General features: G+C 40.6%; 1 protein-coding gene across 7 annotated transcripts in view; it reads right to left on the bottom strand.

Annotated features, from left to right (window-relative positions):
- The window catches only part of SKIC3 (SKI3 subunit of superkiller complex), a 68,874-nt gene that overhangs the window by 26,876 nt on the left and 17,132 nt on the right, over positions 1–24,866 (bottom strand). For 6 of the 7 annotated variants that reach the window (XM_061622375.1, XM_061622365.1, XM_061622346.1 and 3 more), the window contains 21 exons: positions 21,696–21,794; positions 21,478–21,586; positions 18,756–18,896; positions 18,295–18,396; positions 15,638–15,777; positions 14,022–14,108; positions 13,833–13,936; positions 13,619–13,745; positions 12,263–12,442; positions 10,217–10,341; positions 8,742–8,995; positions 7,614–7,716; positions 6,904–7,080; positions 5,116–5,260; positions 4,863–4,953; positions 4,710–4,771; positions 4,571–4,627; positions 3,526–3,594; positions 2,688–2,762; positions 1,770–1,911; positions 658–751 (listed from right to left, as the gene is read on the bottom strand). In XM_061622375.1, the coding sequence (XP_061478359.1) occupies positions 658–751; positions 1,770–1,911; positions 2,688–2,762; positions 3,526–3,594; positions 4,571–4,627; positions 4,710–4,771; positions 4,863–4,953; positions 5,116–5,260; positions 6,904–7,080; positions 7,614–7,716; positions 8,742–8,995; positions 10,217–10,341; positions 12,263–12,442; positions 13,619–13,745; positions 13,833–13,936; positions 14,022–14,108; positions 15,638–15,777; positions 18,295–18,396; positions 18,756–18,896; positions 21,478–21,586; positions 21,696–21,794 (2,483 nt within the window). The remainder of the gene's footprint in view (positions 1–657; positions 752–1,769; positions 1,912–2,687; positions 2,763–3,525; positions 3,595–4,570; positions 4,628–4,709; positions 4,772–4,862; positions 4,954–5,115; positions 5,261–6,903; positions 7,081–7,613; positions 7,717–8,741; positions 8,996–10,216; positions 10,342–12,262; positions 12,443–13,618; positions 13,746–13,832; positions 13,937–14,021; positions 14,109–15,637; positions 15,778–18,294; positions 18,397–18,755; positions 18,897–21,477; positions 21,587–21,695; positions 21,795–24,866) is intronic. The other variant, XM_061622354.1, reaches the window with a different exon arrangement.

The raw sequence follows: 24,866 nt of genomic DNA on the forward strand, positions 1-24,866 counted from the left end.
TCCCTCCCCCTCCCCTCCCCTCCATGTTACCAAATTCTTCCAAGCTACACAGGAAGTGGATTGGACTGTGAAAGACCAACCCAAATTGTGTTTGCATTTTGACAGATTTGTAGGGCAGTATAGTATCTCAGAGAGGAGGTCAGGTCTCCTGCTCCCCTGGTGCATTCACTATAGCTGCCCAATTCCCCTGCATTTTAAAGTTTGATAGAAATATCTGTTGGCTATAGCTACGTTCTCAAACCGCAAGGTTTTTTGCCTATTAGTGAACTAATATTAGCCAGGCAACTTCACTGTATTGTTTTCAATGCCTGCTAAAAACCTCTTTGTTTAGAAAGGCCTCCTCAGACATGTAACTTTATTATTTGTATTTTAAAAACAAATATAAAAACTGTTGATTTTGATCATTTTATGATGTCTACTTGCTATCTCTGGGGGTGGCCCACTGTGAACCTCTAACACCAGTTCTGAAAGAACTGCACCAGCTGCCTATATGCTACCAAGCCCACTTCAAGGTACTTGTACTGACTTACAAAGCAACCTGGGGCCAGGATACCTGAAATAATGCCTTCTCCTGTATCGATCTGCCCATTTGTTAAGATATACCAGAAAGGATCTCTTGGCTGTACCATCTTTAGTCGTTGTTGTAACACAGTTTACCTTTGGTAGGCATCTGCCGCCTGCTTCTTTAGTTGGAGATATTCATTCAAATAACCAAGCATTGTGAAGGCACATGCATCGTCTTGGATTCTTTCTGCAAGGACAAATGACAGAAACATGCACACACAAAATAAAATGGAAAAAAACCCACCACTAAGGAGGCAAGATAAAGAAAGCTCAATTTAATGTTATAATAGCATGTCTCAGGTGTTATTTACAGAAGGGGAGGGGTACATTTCAGATTCACTGTGATTATTCTTTAAGAGAGCCTTTTATCTCTGGTAATGAGATATAAACCTTAACAACAAATATTATTCCAATACACCGCTATGGGGCAAATTTATCACAATTGTACTGAAGAGTAGGCATTGCTGTGAAACTCCCCCCTCTACCACTGAAACTCTAGAATGGCACTATCTCATACACTTTAGATAAGACTTTTGGTACACCTGCCAAATAAGGATGGCTTCCCAGAGGCATGTGGCTGGCCATCATGAGAACAGGATGCTGGACTAGATGGGCCATTGGCCTGATCCAACAGGCTATTCTTATGGCTATCACTGTTTTTAGGCTATAAGGACAGAAGAGCAGCCTCACTGGTTCACATCAAGAGTCCACTGAGCTTAACATCCTGTTTTCAAGAGTAGCTAAGTGATGCCACTAAAACACTTACAAGGAAGGCATGAATGCAGCAGCCTTGCCCTGTTTGTCCCTAGCTTGTGGTACTCAGATGTATACATAGAAGTTCTACTTAGCTACCATGACTAACAGCAAGTTATACATCTATCCCCCATGAAACTGTATAAATCTTTTTTTAAAAAAAGTTTACACTATCTTGTGGTAGCAAACTCCATAAACTAGGTTTTGTCTGAAATAGTACCGCCTTTTGTCTGTTCTGAACCTCCCAATTATCAATTTTTTTAGGTGACCCTAAGTTCTAGTATGAGAGAGGGTTTTTTCCCCTATCATACTATCCACGCTCCCTAAACAATGCAAACTTTATAAATCACTGGGTTCCATTTTCAGTAACCAGCTAACTTAACTGAGGTTTAAACAAGTCAGAACAAGGAAATAGGAACTAGTATGACACTTTAAATATACAATCAAATTACCTGTGTATTTGGTCAGAGCAATCTGTGCTGCTGGAATAGCATTCATCTGAAGAATATTGTATCTATACAGTTCAGTGTTTCTGTTGGTTTTATCCTGCAGGGTTGAGCACACCCAGTGGGCATAACCTTTTGCTCCCTCAGTCTGATTGAACACAAACACAACTGGAATGAATAACTATGCAATTAGGAAATCTTAAATCTTTTATTCTTGCTCTAAGCAAATACTCCTCCAGAGTGTAAACAAGATACCTGGATTAACACCGTCTTTTGCTATTCTTATTGCTCAAGCCAAACACCAGCCCTTTGATTAATTTAGACTGGAGGTCACAAAGTAAGGCATGTTTCTTGCTGTGCAGGAGCTGATGTCCAGGCACTCAGTAAGAATTTTTCCATACAGTTAATTTACAGTAAAATGGTATACATATCTATTTCAGAAGCAAGACTCTTTGTGTTTAAGGGGGCTTACTCCCAGGTAAGTTGGTACAGGATGGCAGCCTAGACTTTGGTTTAGAACTGGCATTGGGGGAAAACACGGTCCTTGTGCCTTTAACAGCTTTATCTTTAACAATCAGGATCATCAAAATATAGCTGACTTTCCATGGTAAACATAAGGTTGTCTGGAGGGTGGGAAGAAGCAGCAATCACCATATTGTCTCTAATTTTGTGTTATGCCATGCCCCCCAATTTTGTGACAGGCACCCTCAGCACTCTCTCAAAATGTGATATGTGCCCACTGGTCCAAAAACGTTGGCAACCCCACTCTCCTTGAAACAAACACAGCAGTCATGTTTCAGAAGACCCATATAATAGACCTGAACAAAGTATACCAGAAACATGCAAAACTCTAATGGTTCTCTAGGTAGCCTTCTGACAGTCCTCAGCTACCTATTTAGTGGTCTGAACCTGACAAGTACTTACATGCATGCTGAGTTCAGTTGTATGTCTGTAGAGGTCCATAGTTTCATAGCTGCCTACAGTTTCTGCAATGAGAGCCTGGGGGGGAAAGCAAAGAAAAAAAACAGCTCCTTGATTTGACATAACATGCACTAGATTCATTGCCTATTTATTCCTCACTACAGGTTGACACCATCAGTTGCTAAATTCAGCTATGGCAAAACTCACATTCAATGCAGCCAGCTTCATTTATGTCCTAAGGACAAACAACCCCTATCCTGTAGGCTAGTGCGCTGAGCACCTACCCTTTGGATGCAAGGGTAATTAGATTCCTTGTGCTAAGAGGGTGCAAAGGAAGTATTGTCTATCCTGCTTGCCTGGATGTAGGATGCTGTTTTAGCTGCAGTGGTGCAAGCCTTTCTTTATACCACCACAGCTAATGCAAACTGATGGTATTGGTGTCCGTACTTCAAGCTCAGCTGGGCTGTGAATACCATTGCCATAGTCTTCGGAACAACAACCAGCGGCATGGCAATATCTCATCATAGCATGAAAATACCACTAAATCAATTTCTGAAGGTAGTGCTACATAAGAATAAGGGACGACAAGAAAAGTACAAGAATACAACAAACTAGAATTTGAATGAGAAAGAAAGAGAACAGTAGCAAAGTTAAATGATTGCTGTATTTTTAGAAAGCTAGATTTGATCATAAGTCTGCACTCTCATGTGTTAAATAACTTGAACAATACCCATCTGATTTACTTTCAACAGAAACTTAATGCCAGAGATGCTTTGCTGTCTAAACCCTAACACAGTTGGCATATAAATATAAGACTAAAAGAGGTTACTTAAGATCTTACCTGCCCAATCCAACATGTTAGATAGGAAGGTTCCAAGGACTGGGCTACTTTGAAGGCTTCATGTGCTTGCTGGAAGAATATATAAAAGCAACACCAAATTGTGAAATTAGTCGACAGTGGCTAAGGATGTGACTAAACAGTTATACAAGTATAATTGTCCCTTCCTGTCATGCTTGACTTACAAGTAACTTGGGGGATACTCTAATGTGTGGCAAACTAAATGTTGTATATATTAATCAAGGACTGCTACTTGCTGTTGCCTCTCCAAATACACAACTGAGCACAAAGGAAACGGAATCATTAAATAATGATAAAGCTTGCATATGAGCCTGGATACAGTGAGCTTTGCCAGCATCTCTAGTAAGGAGAAAATGGGCCTTCAAGTAAGACAATTTTCTCTGAAAATAGCAAAAAACACAGAGGGCTTATATGGAGACCAGAATCTAGCGCTGGTTCTCCCAAAACAAGATCCCTGTCCTATGTGAAAAACAATAGCAATTGACAAAAGTTAACTTGCCTAATTTATAACTCTGAATACCTGAGAAATTAAGAGAGCAGCATGAACTCTCTTAGGCATTAAAGGCCATCAGGGCCTGACTTTTTACCTTTACCATTTATTTCTATTTTTCTTATCATAAGTAGCTTGTTCTGTCAGCTCTTCCTCTCCCTTCAAAGAACCACCCTTTCTGAAGCCACAGATTACTCCTCTTCCTGTTCTGGCTCATCTTTCAATGTAACACATCCTTCAGCTATCTGTACTTTCCCCCTCCTCTCTTTCTATATTCTATAGTTTTTAAAAGAGCATATTAAAAAAGTAATTTAGGTTTTTGTTGCCGCAATCTCTGGAAGGCTTCTGTGTTATCTTTGAAAGACAGTCATGTTATTGACTGACACTAGAATGACATTAATTTGGTGCTTAAATAGTCTGATACCTTCCTCTATTGGTGAATTTAACAACTCTATTTATTTACAGTTGGCACCACAATTAACTCCTTACACTGAAAACTCTTTGGAGTATGTAGCATGTGCGCACACACTTATTTACCTCTATGTTTCCAGTTGTTAAGTATAGGGCTCCCAAATTGGTCCAGGCAACAACATTCTAAACAAAACAAAGTTTACAAAGTTAAATTAAATACTCTTGAATCTCCTTTGGAACAGATGCAGTTATCTAGAACACTTACAATTTGTTCAGCTTGAATAGATTTAATGAATGCATGCTGTGCAAGGGAATAGTTTCCAACACCTGAAAGACATAGATCTGGTTAGAACACCCTCAGCAATATTCAGTAAAAGTCTGAACAATGAATACAAGGACAATATTTCAGAAGTTTCACCTTGAGATGTACCTTTGCAACAGGCCACCACACCAAGGACGTTCCAGTAAAGATGGTTTTTACTGTCTAGCCTCACAGATTTTTTAAGACACTGGAAGAGATTGAGAGTGCAGTGCTGCAATTCAACATGTCTAAATTTTATTAGTTATGATAACAGTTTTTTTTATTAGCCATAGCTTAGAAATGCTCCTAATTGCAATAGGTCCATTATTATAAATTGTATTAAAGACCTCAGGAAGGTTTAAACAATTACCTGTACAGATTTCTCTAACAGTTCACCAATTTCATTCTCATTACTGCCCATTGCTGTAAGGTGCTGTGCTTGATTATAGTAATTTATCCCAAGATCACACCATGTATTTGGCGAGGACATCAGCTTTAATCCTCTACCATAACACCTACAGAAATATGAATCATAAAATGAAGATAATAATTTATATTAACAAAATGGAAAGAGTAAACACATTAATTTAGGGACACTGTTACGGGTTTATATTCTCCTCTTCCTGAAGACAAATGCCTTTAAAGAAGAAAGAAGGGAACACTACACAACCTTCATACTTGACATCCAGTACAGTGATGGTTAGATAGTGAAATCTGAATACACCTTCGCCACATGGCGTCAATTTGGGAGCAACTGTGGTGCTGAAGAACTGTGAAGCCACACATTCTGAAAGTATTTTAAAAAAGCAATCTACAAAAGAGCCAAAATGTATTTGTTTGGGCTGCAGTTGAGTGGGTGGAGCGCCAGCCCCAACTTCCTTTTTCAACTGCTTCCTCCCCCTCCCTTTGGTCTATGTTATATCCCTCTCTCCATCTCTTGGGTCTCTGTGATGGGCTGCCAGGGCTCACCAGTCCTGTGCTGGCTCCTGGCCCCTTAATGCAGGCCCTAATCCACATCAGCTGGCAGTACCTAGGCAATGACTCCTAAGAAGGCATCACTTGGACACCATCCTGAGACTCCAACAATGGGAGAAGGAGGGTGGCACTCTCCCTCAGTTGCCAGATGGTGAAGAAGGAACCACAGCTGTTAGGTCTTAGGCAAAAGGAAGTGAGGGGAGGCAGGGAAGACATAAAAGGCCTCAGAGAGTGGGAAGATGAGGAGGGAGCCCTGTGGAGACACAGGGAGGAGGCTGGGCAAGCTAGACCTCTGCTGAGGTTGGGAAAGGTGGTGTTTACTTCCCTTATTAGGCTGTTCCCCAAAAACCTATCGGGTGTGGCCAGAGTAGGAATACCAGCTGCCTAGGCTTAACTAGCCCCCTGCATCCTAGGGAGGCATGATTTAAGTTTGTCAAGGACACTGAGGCAAGAGACTCCTGTCTGCACTGTTGAAGAACTTCCCTTTGAACACTGAAGCAGCCCTGAGAAGGAAAGGTCTGCTAAAGGACAGGGAGCTAGAAGGAACCGAGGCCTGCACCAGAGAATGTGAAGTAACAATTTTGTAATAAAACTGGATCTACAACTGAATAGGCATAAGTTGATGCCTTTATTTTGACTTTCTTGCCAGGTGGGCCTCAGGGAAGGTATGGAGCAGGACCCTTATGATATGCCTTGTCTCCAGAGTTATTACTGTCCCTGTTTACAGAAGGCCTACATAATCAAACAGTCGAGGTTTTCAGACAGTGGCTATGCAGGCAGTTGCTCATGTCTGTATGCCCACATCTAGACTTTACCCTTTGCTTGCAGGCCTGTTAGGCATGGCAGTCTTTGCTCCTTTCTTTCTTGTAAGGTGTAATGGTTGCTAGACATGCAAACTTGTCTGAAATAAGGTGGGGACTGGAGCAATGGCTGTTGCCCAAAGGTACCCAAGTTCCCCCAAAGTAGAGAAATCAATGTTATTCTTCTAGACACTCCTGGGGCAGGGACATGAGTGGGGGGATTTGTTCCACAAACACAGCCTGTTAAGTGCTCCTCCTCCTTCTCAGCCTTGAGATTATAGCTCTCCTGACTGTGCTAACAAAGCAGTTCAGGTGAAGGCAGGCAGGCAGACAGATTTATAGGCTGTGGAGTAATCTGTAACAATGAAAATGAATGATACTACCTTCCTCCCAGACTGAGCAGATCACTTTTCTTTAGCACGCATTTGTCTGTGTTCTGACCAATAAGGAATCCTAAAACTTTCACATTCACTTTGGATGGTGAAATAACAGAAGCACTACTACAGGCATCTCCCAGCAATTTCCAAAGGCAAGATACTTCAGGACGATGCTTTGCTGCTCTAAAGGAGGGAAAAATCACAAGAGTAGAGTTCACCTACTTTTATCTGCTACTTTTTTTGAAAGACAAATAGAACTAGAATCTTCTCAATTGACAAAGTATTCTGTTTATTCTGTTAAGGTGTTTTTAAGTATCAACTCATGAAAGAAAGCCTGTGATGTTCTATATGCCTCAGCACAGTCCACAGTTAATTCTTAATGTCCAGCAAAGACAATACTGATTTTAGCAAGACTTAGGTGCATTTAGCTGTTTCTGGATTGCAGCCCATCTTTCTGATCACAAAATTGATGAGAGCTCTAATGGGCACATAGGTTTTGTCATTTGCTTCAATGTCCAGAGCTCCTTACTAGAGAGACAATAGGATGTGTTTTACCTCCAATGCTGAAACAAATAGGAAACGGCTCGCACATATGGACCTTTATCATTTACAAGAAGTAACTCCTTGTTTGCTAGCAAGATAAATGTTATTTATTATAATAAATAAGCTGCTTATTGTAATAAACTGCTAATGGAGAGTAATATATGAACACTAACCGTGCTAAAAAACCAAGAGATTTTTCTATGTAGTCCAGAGCTTTGCCATCCAGAAAGTCAACAAGAGCAATCTTTGCCATCATGAGATAGCACTCTCCCAGACCTGAACAGAAAATAGCCTATTAACGTCTGGTAAGACTGCAATAAGGATAAATTAAGCTCCCAAGTTTCATTACAATGGCAAACGCTTAAAAACTGTATGATTGATACTATGTATATTTAGTATAATTTTAAAATCCATAGGTGCACATTATCAGAAATACAGCAATAAGCCAAGGATGGGAATATTAGTATATTTAGTATTACATACACTTACAGGTAGAGAGCCAGTGTGATGTAGTGGTTAAATTGTTGGACTACGACCTGGGAGACCAAGGTTCAAATCCCCACACAGCCATGAAGCTCACTGGGTGACCTTGGGCCAGTCACTGCCTCTCAGCCTCAGGAAGGCAATGGTAAACCCCCTCTGAATACCACTTACCATGAAAACCCTATTCATAGGATCACCATAAGTTGGAATTGACTTGAAGGCAGTCCATTTCCACACTTACAAGTTATTTCCAAATAATTTTACACAAAGAGTTAAGAGGGAGTATCTTTATCTCTTTTCATTCTCCTTCAAGATATAAGAGAACGAAAGAATACAGCAGGTGACTGAATTCTCCCTTTGATTACCTTTTTTATTGTTGCAAGAACACACAGAAGTACTTTTGCTAGCAATTTATTAACCTCCCACCTATTTAAGGTATGTAAGAAGTTAACAATACATTGCTGTATCGGGGCAATTTCTTAAAAAATAACCTTTTCTCAAGTATAGATTTCTCACTTCTGAATCAGTAATATTGTCTTCTAATCACCTATACCATTGCCAGGGAACCTGTGATCTTCCAGGTGTTGTTGAACTCCAACTCCCATCAGCCCCAGCCAGCATGGTGAATGGTCAGAGATTATGGAAACTCTAGTCCAACAATATCTGGACAGCCACTGATTTCCCATCCCTCATGTATACAAGCTGATATATTTTGTTAACTTAGTCTAAAAATGGGTAAAGGCATTATGCTGACATAACTCTCTAGTGTAGTGAATATATTGTGTATGGTGTTGTACCTAACAAAAATTAATTAATACCTTTCAATGCAGGGACATAATCTTTTGATTTCTTCAGGATATGCTGATATTCTGCAATAGCGTCTTTATATTTTCCTAGAATCTGTTCAATTGCTGCAGCCTTATAAATACTATATATAGACTTGGGATTCAGTTCTCTGGCCTTTCGGAAAGACTTCAACGCTGTTGTGTAGCCCCCTCTGCTCAGATATGCTTCTCCTAGAGATTCCCAACAGTTGGGATCCTTTGGATCTGCTCGCAGAGCTGCCTGCAAACTGGACACATTGGAAAACAAGTTTATATTCAGAAGTGTTCAGGCTGCTTTCGTCAAAACCTCCCTCACAGCCACAAGTAAAACAAAAGGGGCTACTATTTGGGCTACCAATTTTAAACAAAGGTTACACTAGCTTTGTTTTTGTTTTTTTAAGGAGCCAATGGTTAATTTTGGAGGACCAATCAATCACCACCTCAGTGCACTCATTTCACTGGGACTTGTGCTTCACTGAAATGAATGTTGAGTTGCCAAGATTCATTTGAATGACCAAGCCTAATTTCTGCCCAAAGGCAGAATCCTACACCATGTTCAAAGAGTGCAATAAGGCTGCCATGGCGCTCTATGACAATCAGTGGGGTAGTCGTCCAGGGTCTCAGGGTGTCTTAGACCCCTTACTGTTTTGGAAGCAGGGTCCCAGCAGGGTTCCCATGTCTCCAGCATCCTATGAGCCAATCAGCATGAAGAGGGAGGGTGTTAGCCACCGAGAAGAATCTTCTAACAAGTTGCATTGTCCTTTCCTGCTGATTGGAGCCAGAGTGAAAGGAGGTGAGTCAGCCACTGAGAAGACTCTTTTCAGTAGTTAACACTCTCATGCTTATTGGCTCCTAGGGATGTCTGTTGCTGTCGGAGAAGGCATGAACAAGGATCTCATTCTCAACCCACCAGCAAAAAAAGGAGGGAGGGACATGGCTGTGACTATCACAAAGGGATCCTGCACTTCTGAATTTGCCACTACACTACTGATGACAACCCTCCCCCACCTGCAGCCTTCAAGCATGCCATAATTTGGGGAGGCCATTCAGTTACCGCTGAGACCTTTTTCTGCATATTGTCTTTCCTTCCCTGAGGTCAAGAGTTCATGCTACTCCTACAGAAATAGGTTAGAGCTGGTGAGGGCAGGGGACTGACAAAGAACTCACAACAGAATGTTGCTACTGAACAGCCCTGTCAAGTTGAACATGCTTGGATTAGTAGCAGCATCCCATGCACAGAGGCACTGCTTAAGGAGACGCTAGGGCTACTCACGGAGCCCCGACTGAGCTTTTCTTCACTACAAGGTGAAGTACTGCACCTCAAATGTTTTGTATAAAAGCAGAATGAGAGACAACTTATTTGTAACTATTACTGCAAATCAGCAGCAAGTAGCCAAAACAAAGGATCTGCCTTTTATCTGTTTCACTTGCCTTTTGCAGAAAACAATGAAATGCAATTATTCTCTTACTCTGCCACTGCTTGTGAATGTTGACCAGCTCTCAGGTAGTAAAGTCCACGACGAAGCCAGGCCCACTTCGCTCTCCCAGCACTGGCTTGTTCTGTTACCTCTGTCAAGATGGCAAGGGCAGTTTGCTAGCATACAAAAAAAATGCCATGAATAGCTTATTATGTACACATATATCATTATGAAGAACAGACAAGGGTAGGCACGTTTTAGCTTGAGCATGAGTCTCTAAAGTAATTTCTTAGCATTCCTACAACTATAACAGAATCAAAGCAAATACAGAGAATTTTTATGAACTATGGAGTGGTAGCTGTGTTAATCCATGCTGCAGCAAAACCAACAAAGAGTCCTGGGGCACTTTAAAGACCAACACATTTATTATGCATAAACTTCAGTTGCATAATCCTCAGCTATAGATATATATTCACATGGAGGGATTGTAAGCAGCAAGGTCAAAGGGAAATGAAAAGCAAGAAGTGCAGGGACAATTAAATCAGAGGAGAATGTATGCAAAATAAGGTACAGCAACCCTTGACAACATTAGCGATAGGTAATAGAACAATCAATTCCATAATGCTGAGTTAATTTGCATCTATAACGAGACAGGAAATGTCTCTAATGAAACCCAAACAAATATTACTGAAGAATGTTTGATAAATTGTTATCTCAGCAGTTTCACATTGAACTCTTCTTTTGAAATTCCTTCGTTTAAGTACGGTTGAACCCTTAAGATCACTAGCAGAGTATATACTGATCTGTTGAACTGTCACTATCTAATTACTCCATTTCATTTTCTTCTGAACTCATTGTTTATAATCCCCCCACTCCTCCCCAAGTTCATATACACTGGCAGTTGAGGTTTACACTTCATGCGTTTGGTGAATTGGAATTTTTAATCTTTAAGGTGACACAAGACTCTTTGTTGTTTATGCACTATAATTATCACCACAGGCTGATGATCTAGACTTCCTTTGTTAAAACAAGAGGGTCTCAGAGTGCAGGCCTTCCTGGAAGTCACATTCCTGTGAAATAGAAGTTCTGCCTCCTAATTAATGTAGCTGGCTATAGTTATTCACTTGTCTGGAAAGTCCCTCACAGCACACGCTCAGAAAGATTGCTACTAATTAAAAAAGTGTCAGTGCTGAGCCCCCAAATTGAACATAAATTCTGATGTTAAACTCAGTTATGAAGTTGTGCCTTACCTCTCATTAAACTTTAATATTTATCTTGCATAGGAAGACTGGACAAGGTATATGGGGGTATGCAACTCCAAAGACTTTTGGTGGTGCCTGAACTCTCTGCTCTTGCCTTACCAGTTCTTGCAATAGCCTCTGTTACAATCAAAATCATACTGGTGCCTCAAAATCAAATGTATTTATATGCCAGTCTTATTATCAGTGAAGTGCCCAACAGCTTCTGCTATGCTTTCCATTGCTTTAACCTTTCCACACCGCAGGCTCCCTCTACAGGCTAAAAAGTGAAATGGTAGAACACAATAGAACATCTATAGATGTTCAAGTTGCCTGGTTGATTCTACTATCTTGTATATATGTCTACACCTAAACATACAACAAGGATGACTCCAGAAAAAACTAGTTTAGAGAAGCCAAGGGATGGCAGAGACCATTACAAAGGGAGCAGGTATTTATATAGGACTTTAAGATACTGTGACTGAAAGCTGGGGGAGCAAACTGAGTAGTGGTAAATATTTGGGGGGAGCCCACTCTACTGTTCAGAGCCATCCATTCCACATACCAGCCCATATCAAAGTTTCTGAATTATTGTGCCAAATCAATGTAGGATGCTGAAGCCATGTGAACTGGTGGCAAAGGTTGGAGGGTTAAGGAGGGGGAGAGTGGAATGAAAAGTTTTGAAGCAGTGTGTTTGTTTTCCTTAAAGGGAACAAGAATGGTTCCTCCCCCCCCAAAAAATAAGCCCAAAGAGAACAAAAAATATTTTTGAAATATTTGCATTTTTAAATAAAAATCCTTGCAGCTATTTTGATCAGTGTAGTGCATTAAAAATGCTCAGACTTAAGATGTACAGTACCAAGTCTCCAAGCTCAATGCTTAAGTCTACTACTGCTGCTCCAGCTTCTCCATCTGCTTTATCTTTTTCAAAAGCCTTTTTATAGCAGCCAAGAGCTCTGTTTTTATCTCCGGCTATATCCCTGTAGTATTGACCTAAGTAGTGGAAAGCACTTCCCAGGTAATTGTCCAGCTTTGCTGCCTGTAAAGAAAAAAAAAACCAGAACATTTCAACCCACCATTTTCATACGCAGGCACGTAGTTTTGATTTGCTCAGCTGAAAAGTAACAAAAAGATTACCCATGCAGATGCTGAAAGATGACCTTCTCCCATATGATCCTGCCCATACTTTAAAGTAAGCTTTGGTGCCTTTCTCTGGGTGCCTCCACCATCAGGAGCGAGTTGGGTGATGAATGAAAAAAGGGCTCACTCATTTTGTAGCACCCTGACTTTAGAATACCCTCCTGACACCCTTCAGGTCCAGCCTTTTTATTTATTTACCAGGCCTTTTTAAACTGTGTGGAGTGTTCAGGTTTTATTCTGCTGCTGTGATTTTATGTTTTTTTGCTAACCTACTAGGTTTCTTCATCATTGCTTTACTAAATTTTATGGCTTTGCTGTTAACGTTTCTTAAGCTGTAAGCCACCGTGGGAGTGGCAATACCAAAGGGCAGCATATAAATTTTTAAAATAAAATAAATACATTAATGAAGAAAGGAAAGGTGTGAATGCATTTTAATCTCTCCCAATCCCTTGTCAGAATTCATGTTTTCTGTGCAGCTATTGGCTTAACATCTGTGCTCATTTCTATGACAAAACCTGAGTATGCATAACTGTTTTTCCTTTCCCCCATCTTTTGCCACTTTTGTTTCTCTTCTCCCCATCTCCACAACATTTAAACTGTATGCTTCTTGAGGCAGGAACCTGTCTCTTTTTGCTGATGTCATTTTATAAAGCATCAGGTATACTACTGCATTACATCAAACCAACCAACCAACCTCTTCTGAGGCTTTATAAGCAGTATTCGTTCTCCCACTCCCAAACTCACTTAATACACATCAAGTGGCTTAAAGGAGCCTTTCAGAAGCAGCTCCTAGTTTCTAATGGGTGTAGCAAAAACTACCAGAAATGCACAGGTTGCATTCCTCATACATTTCTGCATTTGCCCTTTCCTTCCCAAGATAACCAGTGTGCTCATCTGGAACTTCCAGAACTGATGGGAGCAAGAAAGGGAGTAAGGGAAAAGATTTGGCCCCTTGGTTCCTTCACTCTGCCCTCAATTTTCCCACTAGCTAATCTGTTTGCTGACCGCTGTTGAAGGGATGGAGATGGGGAAATCATTACAAAGTATGTTAGGTTGTAACCTTTTTGTGTTTTACCTTTAGAAATTGAGTAAGAGCTTTGGATTTATCCTTTCTTGTCTCTTCGCTCATAAACCAGTAAGTGAGGCCCAGACAGAAATGGAAGTCAGCTATTTCTGGTTCTTTTTCAATCGCTCGCTGGAAACTGGAGATATATATATATATATACAGTTGTTAATACATACATACATATCTGTTTTCAAGTTTTCTGCTGCAAATGAATGTGGTTTACCTTGTTTCTGCTTGATGATAGTTCTTTTGTCTGTAGTACACCAACCCTTCAAGGAAGTGGGCTTCTGCCAGATCAGGATGTGTCTGTTTAAGCTCTTGTGAAACCTATAATATAAAAAAGTGTTAAATTCTGCAGTTTCGTGCAAAGCAATATCATCTGAGGCTGTATTATAGAGAAAAACATGCTAACCTTCAAAGCTTCATCTGCTAGTCCTTTATTGAGACAGGCCTCTCCTTTAAGAGCGATAAGTTTGGGATCATTGTTACTATCCAAAATCTGGAAACCAAATGCATTTTTGAAATCTCAATCCTCAGAAAAATTGAAGAAACATTATTTTATTTATTTAATGAAATTTATATACTGCTTGATTGTAAACAAAACCTCTAAGCAGTTTAACAAAAGTGGTTTATCTTAACACTTATTAAATTAAATCTAAATAATCCGTAACCTTCTACATAGTAACATAATATTGCCAGCCTGTGAATACAAGGCTTGAATATTCCTCCCTCCCTGCCCCCCCAATAGATGAGACAATTCAACAACATTGATAGGTCAGCCACATTAACCTTCAAGGGAGTTTACATAACCAAAATTACTTACATATCACCAGTGACTTTTGGCATGTAAACCCACACAAAGAAGTGTTGTCAGTAACACTAAAGTGTCCATAGATCAATCTATCACATTTTTACATCAACAATATTTTGCCATGCATTATGCAGGCATTCATCATTGGCATTAGTGACTAATGCTAAAGAAGCCATCTTCTCCAATACATTTATCTATTAGCGATCAGAAATTTGATTGTTTTGCTGAATTGACCCGTGGACTCTTTTCATGCAAGGAGACATTCCAGATGTTTAGGTTTTAATTCTTTGCACCCACAGTACTGAAACAATTACTGCAATGGATCTTCAACAACTTAAAATGATTGGGGGGGAGCTCCTTAATGTCCATCTCAAATGACAGATAGCATTGACCAAAATCACAGAAGGCCCTGGGGCTTCACAGGCAAACTTTTTTGCAGGTGAAACTTTCCCCACTACATCTCCATGTGAGGAAAAGGAGGCTTCGTTATCCTCCTTACGCTAGACTAAGAGAATCCTGAGGTGGGGGTAGGGTGGTAGGCATTAATTCAAATGCAAGGAAATGAAGGGTGGAGGACAAAGAGCTAAGGAAAGTGTGCTGGTTGTAGTAGCAGTGGGTTAAATGAAAGGGGACTGCTGTAGAAAAATTGAACGACATAAGGAAATGACTGTGTATGCTGTTACAAAAAGGGACAAACAGACTGAAATGTTAAGTAAGTAGAGAAGCAGGCTTGTCCCCATCACTGCAGCACTAGAAAGAAAGAACCAAGACTTGATGAAATTCTCCGTTCTCACAACTATTAGAGGCAAAGAGGTCCTCTTAGGATCTCAACCTGGAAATTCTAAGAAGCAGACTGCCCAACAGGGAAAGGCTGAAAGCAGAATTTCAAACTGATTTGGACTAGTTAAACATTGTGAAGAAGCAGAGCCCCTCAGTGAAGAATGTGAAACTGAAATGATGGGCAGCAGTAGTGACTCTGGACGTCACTTCTCCTCCTGCCCCACCATGGCTAAGGCAGCTTTATCTTTGGCAAGGCAAATCTATTACCCCAGTGAAGGAGGAGAGCAAAGGGCAACCCAGGCCTCGCTCCCCTGTGCAGAGCAACAGCACCAATTGTGTAGGTACAAATCGGAGCCCGAGATCATTAGTATTTTTAAGCACTGGCAGATTTCATTTACCAAAGCTGTTTAAAAGAAAGGGGGGAGTTAATTACATACCTGATCGAGGGAACTTAGGGCTTCTTTTGCAGAGTCAACACCTGGAATTTTAATCAGGGCCACTGCTTTGAAACGATGGGCAAGGTTTTTCTGTTGCTGGCTGGAACTGGATTCATTAAATTGTCCCAGTATTTTCAAAGCTGTTAAAGAAAGAAATCTAATCCTAAACTTAGTTTAAATGACAGTGGCTTTAACTGTTAAGTTGTTTAATGTTGCTAGTTGGATAGGACACCAATCAATTATGGATGCAAAACAAATCAGCAGCTTGAGAAATTTTGATATCTCAACATACTATCCTTATATATGAGGCAATTTCAAGAAAAAAAAGCTATTCAGGTCTACCTGTTTGTAATCTGTATTTTATTAGCATTGTATGAAACGTGTGTATATTTCTTTCCTTCAATTTATAAACTCACCCTTCATCAAAATATCCCAGGGTGAATTACAATATAAAAACAGCAATATTGCACAATCCATTAATATGTTACCCTTTCTCTCACAGGTCTGAAATAACCTTCACAAAAAAAACTAAAAAACTAAAAACAGCGAATATTGAGGCCTAGAAGCAACAACTTATTGTAAGTGACTGCTACTGTAAAATTATAGCGGCCAAGGAGGGGTTTTCTGTTATTAGTACCAAGATTATGGAACTATTTCCCTTAAGAAATCCACCAGATCTAAGAGCCCAGTCTTTTAAAACAGACCTTGAAACCCTTTTTGTTAGTTTAGCCTTTGACTGCTGAATATTTATTTAAAATATTTCTATCCCGCCCTTCTACCCTATAATAGGGCACTCAGGGAAGCTTACAATAAAATCGAACACATACATAATAAAATTGTACACAATAAAGATCACAAAAATAAATGAAAATACATAAAATACATTTAAAATAAAATACATAAAATACAATATAAACACACGTACATACACACACATATACATATATATAGAGGAGTGGTACTGAAGGGACTAAAGAGGTAAAATTAAAATAGAAGGTGTAAAATCAGTTTCAGGCTCTACCTTCAGTCCCTCCTTCAGACTCTCCAGAACAAGATGGTTTTCAGAAGTCTCCGGAAAACCATCAGGGAGGGAGCAGAGCGGGCTTCTTGGAGTAGGGTATTCCAAAGCTTGGAGGCCACAGCTGAAAAGGCTCTCTCCTGTGTGCCTGTCAGTCTAACAACTTTCATTCCAGGCAAACAGAGGAGACGAGAGGCAGATGATCTTAAATCCTGGGCAGGTACATATGGGCGTAAGCAGTCCCTCAGGTACACTGGTTCAAGGCTGTTTAGGGCTTTAAAGGTCAGAACCAGCAATTTGAATTGGGCCCAGAAATAAATTGGGAGTCAGTTGAGTCGACAAAGCACAGGGGTGATATGCTCCCTGCGGCATGCTCCAGTTAACATTCTGACTGCTGCATTTTGAACCAACTGTAATTTCTGAACTGTTTTCAAAGGCAGCCCCACATAGAGTGCATTACAGTAATCAAGCTTTGATGTCACCAATGCATGTGTCACTCTGGCCAAGTCAACTGCTTCCAGGAACGGGTGCAGCTGGTAGACCAGTTTGAGCTGGCCAAAAACACTCCTGGCTACCACAGCCACCTGATATTCAAGCAGCAGGGCAGGATCCAGGAGGACTCCCAAACTGCGGACCTGTTCCTTCAAGGGGAGCGCAACCCTATTCGTGGTGCAGTTTTCCCCTTGACCAGCAACACTTCTGTCTTGTCTGGATTAAGTTTCAGTTTGTTAGCCCACATCCAGCCCTTCACAGCCTCTAGGCACCTGGTTAGGATGAGCCCTCCCTGCAATAAGGTGGTACAGAGAAATAAAGTTGAGTGTCATCAGCATATTGATGACATTGTACTCCAAATCTCTGGATGACCTCTCCCAGAGGTTTCATATAAATGTTAAAGAGCATGGGAGACAGAATGGAACCCTGCGGTACCCCACAGGCCAATGTCCAGGGGGTCGAGCAGTAGTCTCCTAGCACCAGTTTCTGGATCCTGTCCGTCAGGTAGGACTGGAGCCACCATAAAACAGTGCCTCCCAATCCCATCCCAGCTAGACAGCCCAGAAGGATACCATGGTCGATGGTATTGAAGGCCGCCGAAAGGTCCAGCAGCACCAATAAGGATGCACTCCCCCTGTCTGATGCCCAGTATAGGTCATCAAGGAGGGTGACCAAGGCAGTCTCTGTCCCATGATCAGGCCTGAAGCCTGATTGAAAAGGGTCTAGGTAGTCTGATTCATCCAGGAAAACTTGGAGCTGAGCAGCCACTAACTTCTCAATCACCTTGCCCAAAAAGGGGAGATTAGAGACTGGGCGGAAGTTGTTAAGATCCACAGGGTCTAATGAAGGCTTCTTTAACAAAGGTCTTATCACAGCCTCCTTCAACAATGTTCCCTTAGGAAGGTGTTAATTAAATATGCCAACCAGTCAGCCACTCCCCCTCTGGCAGAATATGCTGAGATGCAACACCAGCATGACACTAGTGTTTGAAACAGTTGTTCTACTGCCTCTGTAGCTATTTGTTTTATTCACTTGATTATCATTATCTTCCTGGCTATGTTGCTGTCTCTTGCCTTTGGAATATTTTATTGAAAGCTGAACTAATTTTTTCTAAACAAGTTATATTTTAGCTCTGCTCCACAATTACCTTGATTGCAAGAATGAACAGCTCCTTGGAATTTATGCATTTTCACTTGTACCTTCCCTAAGTAACACCATGCTTCTGGACACTGGCTGGTCTGCTGCAAACCTGTCAGGAAATATATTGCATGTTAAACACATTTTAAACATGTGAGGTGAGATGGCACTTGCTGTTACTAGAATTTTAATGCTATTTGACTTTTCAATTAATGAATACCAGACAATGCCCCCCCCGAATAACCTGCTCAACTATTGTATTATGTATGTTTGGTCTTAGTATGAGATATCCATGAACAACCTTAGAACAACAGTACTGAATCAGTGGATCATTAGATTACTAGTTTTTATTATTGTTAGACTTAATATGGACTAGACTTAAAATTGTCACTCACAACTAATATATCTACATTTAGTATTCATATCATATACATACCTACATACACACTGTTTTCTTTCCATATTGCTCACCTTCCATTAGCTTTTTTTCAGCTTCAGCATATTCTTTTTCTTGCAGAAACTGAATCCCTAAACCAATAAGGGCTGGGCCACTTCTTGAGTCAATATCCAACAGCTTCCGACAACAATTCAGGGCCTCCTCAGTGAAACTGCCTAGAATACATAGAGGACTTTTCATTTGGCCACAATTTAGAAGTCAAGAAGAAAAAAAATCTCTCAAGCATTTTTGCTACATTATTTTTCCAGGGTTTCTTTTTGAAAGGCATACAATTTTCGAACTTGTTCAAAGCAAGTATTTCCAGAGCCTCTCCCATTCCCCCCACATATACTTAAGGTGACTAAGGAATGAAATTTGCAATCATTACACCAGGATGGGTAAGTCTTTGTAGTTTACTGCAGTGTGTCAAACTGAGAGTTTTCCTCTCTTCTTCAGAGGAAGATAACTAAGAAACTACTTACCTTATTCCTCCTTAGGTAACTAGAATCTATTAAACAGAATAATACAGCACAGCTGCAACCACTGATCTGAACATTTTTATTGTTCAGGTGTGAGAAATGAGGGGCACCACGCACAACAGTAGAAGCAGTCATTTGTTAAATATTTAGCTTGCACACTTATCTACATGGCAACATGCAACTGTAGTCTAGAACAAGTCATTTTTGCCTAGGATCTGCTATTTTAAACCATCACATAACTTAAAGGAGCATTTTTCTATTTTGACTCAGGAGAAACTAAGACTGTTCATAGCAGTATTTTCAGACTGTATTGTCTAGACCAGCCTTTCCCAACCAGTGTGCCTCCATATGTTGCTGGACCACAACTCTCATCTTCTTGACCATTGGCAATGCTGGCTGAGGCTGATGGGAGTTGTGGTCCAACAACATCTGGAGGCACACTGGTTCGGAAAGGCTGGTCTAGATCATTAGAGGATCACTACAGTGGTCTCACTTATGCTCAAATACTTTGTATTCAGCAGTGGGCATGGGGGTAGCATGTCACTACCTTTTATATTGTTCCTCAAGTAAAAAAATCTAGAGAGATCTGCCATTTCCACTTCAATTTGAGATAGCATCCAAACCGTGGATACAGAACTTGGGATGTGTACACACCAGTGTTTGTGCACATGTGGGTTGTACAGATCTGATTTTTCCATATGTGCTTTTGTCCACACATAAGCCCTTTCAACTGAGCTCTATCTCAATGTTTCCCATCTACACTAGTAGGCAGTGCCTGATGGACATATTTGCACTGTCTTTTGCTGTCTCCTTCCCTCAACTAGTACCTCCCTCCCCTTCCTGAGTTCTGAAAACCTGAGGTCCATTGTGGGCATACGGGCAGATATTTCTGCGTGTGAAACCAATTTGTTTGAGATACGAGTTTTCCAATATACCAGACTTGCACAAAACAGTGGATTTAAAAAGAAATGTGTGTGTAGTGGGCCCCACCAGAAGTCTACCCTCCATGAGTTCCAGAAACCTGAGGTCTATTGTGGGCATGCATGCAGGTACGTAGGTATTTGTTTACCTGTGGTGCAGGCCCTTTTTTTAAAAAGAAAAGTGAGATGCAAGTTTTCTGATATATCAGATTTACAAAAAAAGAGGTTTAAAAAATGAAACAAAAATACTTGTGTCTCTCTTGCCTGGCTCCTGAGGGGTGCCTCACCAATGGAAGTAGGGGGTGTGGTGATCCAGCAAAATGTCACCATGCATGTAAAAAAAAAAAAAAAAGAACACTCACACACACATGCCCTTCAGTCCATCCACAGTTAGGCAATATGTGATTTTATGTTGGGTTTTTTCTCCCTTACCACATTATCTGCAGATCAGGAAAATCTGAATTAAATGGGGGAAGTGCAGACAGCCCCTTGGATGAGGACAATGTTGTGTGGCCGATATGAAAAACAGAAGTCAGGAAGGAGAGACTGGCTCCGGTGCTGGGTAAAATTTACTGTAAGTTCAACGCGTTTTGGAAATTATCCTTCTTCAGGAGCTAAAAACATTAAAACAGACTCAAATCAATGTCGTAGAGACAACACCATGGTCTTAAACATTAACAGAATACTTTTAAAGACCACACTCCATATAACTCACTTTACACACGTTTTAAAACGTTGTCATTATGTTGTATCCCTAAACATTAACATTGACATCTAATAAAACTGTACTGCGTGGCTCAAATTAGACAGAATCTTGTGCTGGCCGTGACAAAACAACTTCAACATAAAACTCTCTCACCCTCCCCAGAAAAACACAAAGACATAGCCCTGTACTGACCTGTGGAGATCTGTTTCCTTTACTCTGTCCAGGCAATGCACATTCTTTGTCCAGCCCCTGTCTGATTTGAGCCACGCAATACAGTTTATTAGATGTCAGTTCAATGTTAATTTAGGGATACAACATAATGACAACATTTTAAAATGTGTGTAAAGTGAGTTATATGGAGTGTGGTCTTTAAAAGTATTCTGTTAATGTTTAAGACCATGGTGTTGTCTCCACGACGTTGATTTGAGTTTGTTTTAATGTTTTTAGCTCCTGAAGGATAATTTCCGAAACGCGTCAAGCTTATAATAAATTTTACCCAGCACCAGAGCCTGTCTCTCCTTCCTGACTCCAGTTTGGTGCTTGTTCCCTTTTGTTTCTGCAATATGAAAAACATGCAAACGTGGCAGCAGATACAGTGGGTCAAATAAAAGAGAGTAGGAAAACAAAAAAATAAATTAAAAATAAGAATTACCTGACTGTATGAAACCTAAGCAAAGAACTTCCAGGGGATAACCCACAGCAGGATACAAAGCCATCATATCTTCACAAGCCTTCTTCAGTCTAAAAGACTCATGAGGAAACTTATTTCAGGAAGAGAAAAACAATTAGCAATGTAGGTAGTTGTCTATAGGCAGCCGTCAACATTAAAGCAGCCTATCTTACAGCAATACAAATAAAAGTAATTCTTACTTTTGACAAACACTGAATTAACTCTCTGTAAATCTTTTGATGCTCTTCACTTGGAATTGGGTCTGATGAATTCACTGCCTCTTCAAATGCATTAAGGAGCTGAAAAAAACATAATTCAGCCACTGTAATATTGAACAACAGAATCCAAACAACAGCAAGCTTTTAACATGTGGTGGTGAATTCTCTGGATAGTAAACACACATACAGTTTGAAAAGATTCAGTTCTTCAACAGAACCCGCAGAGAATTTCTTTGTGCGCGCCGTCAAAATCAAATTACCATTACACATAATTGTATAGTTCTTTGTGGTATTTTTTTTAAAGGAACAGTACCCACAGGAGGGGAGAGCCAGTGTGGCATAGTGGTTAGAGTGTTGGACTACAACCTGGGAGACCACGGTTCTAATCCCCACACAGCCATGAAGCTCACTGGGTGACCTTGGGCCAGTCACTGCCTCTCAGCATCAGAGGAAGGCAATGGTAAACCCCCTTTTAAATACCACTTACCATGAAAACCCTATTCATAGGGTCACCATAAGTCAGGATCAACTTGAAGGCAGTCCACCCATGGGAAGGAGAGGGAAGGGCTGGTGAGCCATTTGTCAGAAATTTCCTGCTAGCCATTTATTAAAATGGATCCTCCTGTCCCTCCGCCACAAGCTGCTTTCCTACCCACAGGAAAAAAAACCCCAATATATGGACTGCATCTTTTCTCCATGTTCATGAGTAGGAACAGAGTCTGTGGAGGCCAATTCTGATTATACAACTGGCATGGAAAGAGCTGGGCAGCCTCTCCAAGCCAGTCAGCCCCCACTGGTGCTCCCCTCAAGATTCCTTTTCCTTATAATAAAAGCTCTCAGGAAAACAAAACTTGTAGCTACACCTAGAACACATCACGGTTTGATCCTGAGGTCACCAAACCAATAATGCGAGAACTCTCGTTACAGAGATGGCTGTTTGGCTTTTTCCCTTCCAACATGCAGTGTGGCTTACTTTCCCATATTGCAATCTTGAGTCACAGGAGTGCACCTGAAGTTTATTCTTATGACTGGAAGTAATAGAAGACATACAGGCAAACAGAAACACAGCTCACTATAATCCCATTTGCCTTTGGGTAAAGGCAGTCAAAACATTTAGAAATAAATCAGGAGGTCCTTCACCTGCAGGGCAAGCTTGACTTCCTGCCAGCTTTACAACTGGCATGACACACTTGGCATGATCTGGGTGGACTGACCACACTTTCAATAAAAGGGTTATAGACATTTATTCATTATACATTCATCTCATCAATGTTTTAAACATTTTTTAAAAAATAAATTTTATTTTAATTATTATCCACATTATGATCAAAATAACGTAGACAGCAAGTATGCCTTACAAATCAAAATATGTAATATTTTCATACACTGATGATGCCCTGTTCTATTTCTCTGTAATATCTGAATCAGGAGAGGACGTGCAAGCCCTGGACTAGTGCCTGGACTCGGTAATAGGCTGGATGAGGGCCAATAAACTGAGTCTGAATCCTAGCACGGTGAAGGCGCTGTGGGTTGGTGGTTCCCCAGTTTGATAACTGGTCAATTGACTGCTTTGGATAGGGTTGTACTCCCTCTGAAAGAGCAGGTTTGTAGTCTTGGGGTGCTCCTGGGTCCATCTTTGTAGCTGGAAGCCCAGGTGACCTCAGTGGCTAGCAGTGCCTTTTCTCAGTTCGGTTGGTAAAACAACTGTGGTTGTTTCTGGACCGGGATAGCCTGACCACTGTTGTCCATGCATTAGTAACCTCCAGGTTAGATTACTGTAATGCACTCATGTTGGGCTGCCCTTGAGGTTGATCCGTAAGCTGCAGCTGGTACAAAATCTGGTGGTGCAACTGCTCACTAGGGCTGGGTATTGCTAACATACCCTGCTGCTGAAAGAATTGCACTGGCTGCCCATTAGCTACTGGGCCAAGTTGAAGGTTCTGGTTTTGATGTACAATGCCCTATGCAGCTTGGGACCAGGATACCTGAAAGATCATCTTACCCCTTATATACCCAGTTGATCACTGCGCTCTGCAGGAGAGGGCCTCCTGCAGATACCATCTTATCAGGGTTCCGTTCTGCACAACATAGGAAACGGACCTTTAGTGTTGTGGCACCTACCCTTTGCAATGCCCTCTCCTTAACTATTAGACAGGCACCATCTCTGATATCTTTTCAGAGCCTGCTGAAGACCTTCCTCTTTCAACAAGCCTTTTAAGTAGAGACCTCATCCCAGTCTGAGTCTGTATTGGAATTACTATTTTAGATGTTTTTAAAGTTTTTTTAAAAAATATGTGTTTAAAGATGCTTTGTTTTAATATGTTTTTAAAGACATTTTGTTTAATATGTTTTAAAGTTTTTTGTTTTTAATTTTTTTTAAAGTGTTTTTAGGATGTGTTTTTTGCCACCCTTGGCTTCTTCTAGGAGGAAAGGTGGGATATAAATTTAATAAATAAAACAAATTACAGCATGTTATTAGCTTAAATTCATTATGAAAACCAAAAGATTCTGGCAGCAACTGACAGTTGTCCATTTAAATCATTTTCATTTATGTATATAATGAATTTTCACCAGATGGCATCAAAAGCCTCTGCTTTTACTCTACCTTGCAGATACCAAAGATCATGTGCAGTTTTATCTAACTCTGCTATATTCCATATACTTCTATACCACGTGTTTTCCACATGTGTACTACTATTTGGTGTGCTGCAATTAATAACTTCAAAATTAACGGTTCTGCTTTCAAATCAACATTCCCACCCATAAATAAATGTTCCAAACATTTTAAAAACACTTGCAAAACTGCTCTGGGATGGAAAGTAGAATGTTTTTATGACATTGCAAGCGCTAGTCAATTGGAATCATCCACAGTGAGCTTCGGCTGTCAATTTGCAGAGCAGATTTTTCAGAGCTCAACTATGACTCTACATACAAGCCACTGCATCTAGATGGTCTGTTTCAAAAACAGAGCAGAAGCAAACATACACCGCATTCAGAGAAAAACCAACTTTAGTAAAACAATTCAGCTCAAGCAAAGGAGCCAAAGCACATAAAGAGGGAACTGAAAAAATTATCCCAATGCCCCAACATGGTTATGTGTTATAATATAAGTAGGATTACTGCTTACGCTGTCACACTGCCAGTATACTATTT

The sequence above is a fragment of the Rhineura floridana genome, chromosome 1 (genome assembly GCF_030035675.1).
Source record: "Rhineura floridana isolate rRhiFlo1 chromosome 1, rRhiFlo1.hap2, whole genome shotgun sequence".
Classification (NCBI taxonomy): domain Eukaryota; kingdom Metazoa; phylum Chordata; class Lepidosauria; order Squamata; family Rhineuridae; genus Rhineura; species Rhineura floridana.